Source organism: Anomaloglossus baeobatrachus, chromosome 7, assembly GCF_048569485.1.
Source record: "Anomaloglossus baeobatrachus isolate aAnoBae1 chromosome 7, aAnoBae1.hap1, whole genome shotgun sequence".
NCBI lineage: Eukaryota > Metazoa > Chordata > Amphibia > Anura > Aromobatidae > Anomaloglossus > Anomaloglossus baeobatrachus.
In genome coordinates, this window is record NC_134359.1 from 15,517,538 (window position 1) to 15,525,802 (window position 8,265).

The 8,265-nt window shown below is 51.5% G+C and overlaps 1 protein-coding gene across 8 annotated transcripts in view; it reads right to left on the reverse strand.

The window, feature by feature from the left end:
- The window catches only part of TNS1 (tensin 1), a 483,060-nt gene extending 477,486 nt beyond the window's left edge, over positions 1 to 5,574 (reverse strand). For 5 of the 8 annotated variants that reach the window (XM_075317057.1, XM_075317060.1, XM_075317054.1 and 2 more), the window contains exon 1: positions 5,304 to 5,573. In XM_075317057.1, coding sequence (XP_075173172.1) covers positions 5,304 to 5,411 — 108 coding nt within the window. In that variant the 5' untranslated portion in view covers positions 5,412 to 5,573. Of the gene's footprint in view, positions 1 to 5,303 lie in introns of all 8 variants that reach the window. The other 3 variants (XM_075317053.1, XM_075317048.1, XM_075317047.1) reach the window with 1 other exon arrangement.
- Between the last annotated feature and the right edge of the window lie 2,691 nt (positions 5,575 to 8,265).

Below are 8,265 nucleotides of genomic sequence, written 5' to 3' on the forward strand. Positions count from 1 at the left end.
AACCACCCGAACTATCAGCATCTCCCACTCTCACACCACTTCCTCATCTCGCCCCCTATCAGTCGGGGTCCCCCAAGGTTTAGTTTTTGGACCCCTGCTGTTCTCCATCTACACCTTCGGCCTGGGACAGCTCATAGAGTCCCACAGCTTCCAGTATCATCTCTATGCCGATGACACACAGATCTACCTCTCTGGACCTGACATTACCTCTCTACTAACCAGAATCCCACAATGTCTGTCTGCTATTTCATCCTTCTTCTCTGCGTGATTCCTAAAGCATAACATGGACAAAACAGAGTTTATTGTCTTTCCTCCTCCTCACTCATCTCCTCCAACAAGCCTTTCCATCAAACTTGATGGCTGCTCACTCTCCAGTCTCACAAGCTCGTTGCCTTGGAGTGACCCTCGACTCTGCTCTATCCTTCAAGCCACACATCCAAGCCCTCTTCACCTCATGCCGAATATAACTCAAAAATATCTCCCGGATCCGTGCTTTCCTTAACCAAGAATCAGCAAAAACACTAGTGCATGCCCTCATCATCTCCCGCCTCGACTACTGCAACCTCCTGCTCTCTGGCCTCCCTTCCTCCCTTCCAACACTCTTGCACCCCTCCAATCTATCCTAAACTCTGCAGCCCGCTTAATCCACCTTTCCCCTCGCTATTCCCCAGCCTCGCTACTCTGCCAATCCCTTCACTGGCTTCCCATCGCCCAAAGACTCCAGTTCAAAACATTAACCATGACCTACAAAGCCATCCACAACCTGTCTCCTCCTTACATCTGTGACCTAGTCTCCCGGTACTTACCTACACGTAACCTCCGATCCTCACAAGATCTCCTTCTCTACTCTCTTATCTCCTCTTCCCACAATCGCATCCAAGATTTCTCCCGTGCCTCCCCCATACTCTGGAACGCTCTACCTCAGCATATCAGACTCTCCACTACCGTGGAAAGCTTCAAGAGGAACCTCAAGACCCACCTCTTCCAACAAGCCTACAACCTACAATAACCCTCAGTCCAGTAGACCACTGCGCAACCAGCTCTGTCCTCACCTATTGTACCATCATCCATTCCCTGTAGACTGTGAGCCCTTGCGGGCAGGGTCCTCTCTTCTCCTTATATAACAGTCTGTTTTGTACTGTTAATGATTGTTGTACGTATACCCTTTTTCATTTGTAAAGCGCCATGGAATTAATAGCGCTATAATAATAATATTAACAGTGATTTCCATACAACTGTGATTATAACAGTAAACTGTTATGACTGTAAACAAAAACTGATACATTGTAATAGACTGAAGGGGACAATAACAGATACATGGAATAGACTGAAGGGGACAATAACTGATACATTGTAATAGACTGAAGGGGACAAAAACTGATACATTGTAATAGACTGAAGGGGACAATAACTGATACATTGTAATAGACTGAAGGGGACAATAACTGATACATGGAATAGACTGAAGGGGACAATAACTGATACATTGTAATAGACAGAAGGGGACAATAACTGATACATTGTAATAGACTGAAGGGGACAATAACTGATACATTGTAATAGACTGAAGGGGACAATAACTGATACATTGTAATAGACTGAAGGGGACAATAACTGATACATTGTAATAGACTGAAGGGGACAATAACTGATACATTGTAATAGACTGAAGGGGACAATAACTGATACATTGTAATAGACTGAAGGGGACAAAAACTGATACATTGTAATAGACTGAAGGGGACAATAACTGATACATGGAATAGACTGAAGGGGACAATAACAGATACATGGAATAGACTGAAGGGGACAATAACTGATACATTGTAATAGACAGAAGGGGACAATAACTGATACATTGTAATAGACTGAAGGGGACAATAACTGATACATTGTAATAGACTGAAGGGGACAATAACTGATACATTGTAATAGACTGAAGGGGACAATAACTGATACATTGTAATAGACTGAAGGGGACAATAACAGATACATTGTAATAGACTGAAGGGGACAATAACAGATACATTGTAATAGACTGAAGGAGACAATAACTGATACATTGTAATAGCCTGAAGGGGACAATAACAGATACATGGAATAGACTGAAGGTGACAATAACTGATACATTGTAATAGACTGAAGGGGACAATAACAGATACATGGAATAGACTGAAGGGGACAATAACTGATACATTGTAATAGACTGAAGGGGACAAAAACTGATACATTGTAATAGACTGAAGGGGACAATAACTGATACATTGTAATAGACTGAAGGGGACAATAACTGATACATTGTAATAGACTGAAGGGGACAATAACTGATACATTGTAATAGACTGAAGGGGACAATAACTGATACATTGTAATAGACTGAAGGGGACAAAAACTGATACATTGTAATAGACTGAAGGGGACAATAACTGATACATGGAATAGACTGAAGGGGACAATAACTGATACATTGTAATAGACTGAAGGGGACAATAACAGATACATGGAATAGACTGAAGGGGACAATAACAGATACATGGAATAGACTGAAGGGGACAATAACTGATACATTGTAATAGACAGAAGGGGACAATAACTGATACATTGTAATAGACTGAAGGGGACAATAACTGATACATGGAATAGACTGAAGGGGACAATAACTGATACATTGTAATAGACTGAAGGGGACAATAACAGATACATGGAATAGACTGAAGGGGACAATAACAGATACATGGAATAGACTGAAGGGGACAATAACTGATACATTGTAATAGACAGAAGGGGACAATAACTGATACATTGTAATAGACTGAAGGGGACAATAACTGATACATTGTAATAGACTGAAGGGGACAATAACAGATACATTGTAATAGACTGAAGGGGACAATAACAGATACATTGTAATAGACTGAAGGAGACAATAACTGATACATTGTAATAGCCTGAAGGGGACAATAACAGATACATGGAATAGACTGAAGGGGACAATAACAGATACATGGAATAGACTGAAGGTGACAATAACTGATACATTGTAATAGACTGAAGGGGACAAAAACTGATACATTGTAATAGACTGAAGGGGACAATAACTGATACATTGTAATAGACTGAAGGGGACAATAACAGATACATTGTAATAGACTGAAGGAGACAATAACTGATACATTGTAATAGCCTGAAGGGGACAATAACAGATACATGGAATAGACTGAAGGTGACAATAACTGATACATTGTAATAGACTGAAGGGGACAATAACAGATACATGGAATAGACTGAAGGGGACAATAACTGATACATTGTAATAGACTGAAGGGGACAATAACTGATACATTGTAATAGACTGAAGGGGACAATAACAGATACATGGAATAGACTGAAGGTGACAATAACTGATACATTGTAATAGACTGAAGGTGACAATAACAGATACATGGAATAGACTGAAGGGGACAATAACAGATACATGGAATAGACTGAAGGGGACAATAACTGATACATTGTAATAGACTGAAGGGGACAATAACTGATACATTGTAATAGACTGAAGGGGACAATAACTGATACATTGTAATAGACTGAAGGGGACAATAACAGATACATGGAATAGACTGAAGGTGACAATAACTGATACATGGAATAGACTGAAGGGGACAATAACTGATACATTGTAATAAACTGACAAGGGACAATAAGTGATACATTGTAATAAATGACAGGGGAACACTGCACCTCCTGTTTGGCTTTACCACTTTATCAAACAACTCTTATGTATTCTTCATCATTCTCCCGTTTCCATAAAGCTGAAGAAAGGTCAATTATCACATATACACGATATACAGATGACGCAGAGCTGAGGTTTGTCATTTAGCTCAGTACACGTGGATAACTCAGTGGGATATAACTGTTGGCAGCTTTAGGATGTGTTCACACTGAGGTCTTTTTTTTTTTTTTTTTTTTTTTTTTAGAAACTCTCCAAAAACAAAGTGGAAATCAAAAACCACAAGTTTTGATTGCAGAGTTGGGGAGCTCCTGCCCCGAAAATTCAGTGTGATCAGTGATCCTAGCCTTACAGAGGAGAACCCTGAAGAGCTGCTTAGCTAAGCCAGTTATGAATTAGATCACAAATCAATAACACTAAACCTGAAGTTACAGCAGAGCTCTGCGAGTCAGAGGTAGTAAAGCTGGGTTAGTCTGAAGTAGCAGAGCTGGAATAGCCAGAGGTAGCAGAGCTGGGTCAGTCAGAGGTAGCAGAGCTGGGTTAGTCTGAAGTAGCAGAGCTGGAATAGCCAGAGGTAGTAGAGCTGGGTTAAGTCAGGGGTATTACAACTGGGTTAGTCAGGGGTAGTACTGCTGGGTTAGTCAAAAGTAGCAGAGCTGGGTTAGTCACAGGTAGTAGTGCTGGGTTAGTCGGAGTTAGTAGAATTGGGTTAGACAGAGGTAGTAAAGCATTGTTAGTCAGTCAGAGGTAGTAGAGTTGAGTTATCCGTAGCAGAGCTGGGTCAGTCAGAGGTAGCAGAGCTGGGTCAGTCAGAGGTAGCAGAGCTGGGTCAGTCAGAGGTAGCAGAGCTGGGTCAGTCAGAGGTAGCAGAGCTGGGTCAGTCAGAGGTAGCAGAGCTGGGTCAGTCAGAGGTAGCAGAGCTGGGTCAGTCAGAGGTAGCAGAGCTGGGTCAGTCAGAGGTAGTAGAGCTGGGTCAGTCAGAGGTAGCAGAGCTGGGTCAGTCAGAGGTAGCAGAGCTGGGTCAGTCAGAGGTAGCAGAGCTGGGTCAGTCAGAGGTAGCAGAGCTGGGTCAGTCAGAGGTAGTAGAGCTGGGTCAGTCAGAGGTAGCAGAGCTGGGTCAGTCAGAGGTAGCAGAGCTGGGTCAGTCAGAGGTAGCAGAGCTGGGTCAGTCAGAGGTAGCAGAGCTGGGTCAGTCAGAGGTAGCAGAGCTGGGTCAGTCAGAGGTAGCAGAGCTGGGTCAGTCAGAGGTAGCAGAGCTGGGTCAGCCAGAGGTAGCAGAGCTGGATCAGTCAGAGGTAGCAGAGCTGGGTCAGTCAGAGGTAGCAGAGCTGGGTCAGCCAGAGGTAGCAGAGCTGGGTCAGTCAGAGGTAGCAGAGCTGGGTCAGTCAGAGGTAGCAGAGCTGGGTCAGCCAGAGGTTTGGTGCTGAATTTGGCACAAGTCATCATGATTGTATAATTCATTTGCTCTACAATGTCAGTAACTCCGGCACATGACTCCCCAGAAGAGTCCAGGCACCAGCTCAGCTCTGCTGCATCTAAAAGAGCAAGCAACATGGAGCAGCCGGTACTTTACCTTAGGAAGAAGTTTGGTCTTCTCCTCCATGCTGTGCTCATGTTTGGCGTCTGCAGACAGGTACAGGGGGTCTTCTTCACAGCAGATGAAGCTCACGGTGCATCCCATGCAGGCAGCCTGCTGTGGTGGGCTCACCTGTCCCCCCCAGTGATCAGTCACAGGCCGGGCTGCGGCGGGTGCGGGGGCTGCCCATGGCTCCGGGCGGTGCGGGGTGCGGGGTGCGGGGAGCGGGGAGCGCGGTGGCGGCGGCGGCTCTGGAAGTTGCTTGTTTTCCTTTCGCTCCGCTCCTCCCTCTCTCCCTTCAGGAAGTCACAGGGGCTCCGAGATGTTCAGACCTGACGGGCACCCACCTCCCTGTCACCTCCCTGTGCCACCCACCCCCTGTCACCTCCCTGTCACCTCCCTGTGCCACCCACCCCCTGTCACCTCCCTGTGCCACCCACCCCCTGTCACCTCCCTGTGCCACCCACCTCCCACTGTGCCACCCACCCCCTGCCACCTCCCTGTGCCACCCACCCCCTGTCACCTCCCTGTGCCACCCACCCCCTGTCACCTCCCTGTGCCACCCACCCCCTGTCACCTCCCTGTCACCTCCCTGTGCCACCCACCCCCTGTCACCTCCCTGTGCCACCCACCCCCTGTCACCTCCCTGTGCCACCCACCTCCCACTGTGCCACCCACCCCCTGCCACCTCCCTGTGCCACCCACCCCCTGTCACCTCCCTGTGCCACCCACCCCCTGTCACCTCCCTGTCACCTCCCTGTGCCACCCACCCCCTGTCACCTCCCTGTGCCACCCACCCCCTGTCACCTCCCTGTGCCACCCACCTCCCACTGTGCCACCCACCCCCTGCCACCTCCCTGTGCCACCCACCCCCTGTCACCTCCCTGTGCCACCCACCCCCTGTCACCTCCCTGTGCCACCCACCTCCCACTGTGCCACCCACCCCCTGTCACCTCCCTGTGCCACCCACCTCCCACTGTGCCACCCACCCCCTGTCACCTCCCTGTGCCACCCACCTCCCACTGTGCCACCCACCCCCTGCCACCTCCCTGTGCCACCCACCCCCTGTCACCTCCCTGTGCCACCCACCCCCTGTCACCTCCCTGTGCCACCCACCCCCTGTCACCTCCCTGTGCAACCCACCCCCTGTCACCTCCCTGTGCCACCCACCCCCTGTCACCTCCCTGTGCCACCCACCTCCCACTGTGCCACCCACCCCCTGCCACCTCCCTTTGCCACCCACCTCCCTGTGCCACCCACCTCCCTGTCACCTCCCTGTGCCACCCACCCCGTCACCTCCCTGTGCCACCCACCTCCCCGTCACCTCCCTGTGCCACCCACCTCCCCCTGTGCCACCCACCCCCTGCCACCTCCCTTTGCCACCCACCTCCCTGTGCCACCCACCTCCCACTGTGCCACCCACCCCCCGTCTCCTCCCTGTGCCACCCACCTCCCTGTCACCTCCCCGTGCCACCCACCTCCCTGTCACCTCCCTGTGCCACCCACCTCCCTGTCACCTCCCCGTGCCACCCACCTCCCTGTCACCTCCCTGTGCCACCCACCTCCTTGCCACCTCTCTGTGCCACCCACCTCCCTGTCACCTCCCTGTGCCACCCACCTCCCTGTCACCTGCCTGTGTGGCGCCCTGGACTAGCCAGGTCGTCACAGGTACTACAACATACACCCGCACCCTGAGATAGGCACATCAGCCAGACACAAAATCCTTGTTGCCTCCCTCCAGGGGCTGATGTCCACACCAGGTGGGGTGGAGCCAGGCGGTTGGCCCCACCCACTGAGGAGTTCACGGTCCTGGAGCCGGGAGAAGGAAGGCAGTTGAGTGGAGTTGAGTTGAGAGAGGAGAAGTGAGGAGCAAACTGACTGTGTCCGGGTGTGTGGCCCGGGCACTTAGAGCAAGGTTGGCAGACGGTGGTGGCCGTCTGCAGGAGAGGCAGATCAACGCGGAACCGTAGGACCGGGGACGGGCGGTGGCCCGCCGGTCCTGAACCGGGGAGCGAAGTGAAGCCAGCACACTCAGGCAGGGCCTGCGGACCCCGACCAGGCTTGGAGTCGCCATTAGAGGTCAAATCCGTCAGTGACCGGAACCCCAGGGGTTTCCTAACAGCCAAGACCTGATTGAAGGCAACTGTCCAACCAGCAAGAGGAAATACAGCTACCGCCACAGCTAGAGTTCCAAGGGCCAGAGCCTGCGGGCAAAAGGGCTCCTCCGGCACCTATACACGCTGGGGAGCGGGTTACCGGTGGGAATCCATCGGGACTGAACATACACAAAGGTGCAGGGAAAGGCAGCCATCACCAACCGTCCGGGAGAAGCTACAGCAGCCGGCTGCTGGACCCGTCCATCCAGCCGTTTGGTTTACCAGAGACTTTGCGTACCTTTGTGGCTGAGTGAGTACAACCGTGCCGTCCGGCACCGCGCTGCGCAGTCCAAGCGACCCTGCACCCATCCAACCCTGCCTCCCCGTCACCTTACCGGGCCCCGGGACCACCAACCCCTACCCACGGAGGGGGAAAACAACATCCCAGCTGCTCCCTGCCATCGCTCCCGGGATCCCCGTCACCAGCAGCGGTGGTGCCCAACCTCACCACAACCCGTGGGTGGCGTCACGGACCAAATCCCCAAACCAAACTACCCCATTCACTCACGGGCGAGGAGCGCCGCTCGAGTCCCCGGATCCGGCCCACCGCTCGAGCCACCTAGCAGCCATCGCAGCAGCGTCGGACCCGAGCGTTAGCGAGTGCAGCGCAGCGGCGTCCTTCCCTGCCCTCGACACCTGTGCCACCCACCTCCCTGTCACCTCCCTGTGCCACCCACCTCCCTGTGCCGCCCACCTCCCTGTCACCTCCCAGTGCCACCCACCCCCCGTCACCTTCCTGTGCCACCCACCTCCCCGTCACCTCCCTGTGCCACCCACAGCCCATCACGTCCCTGTGCCACCCA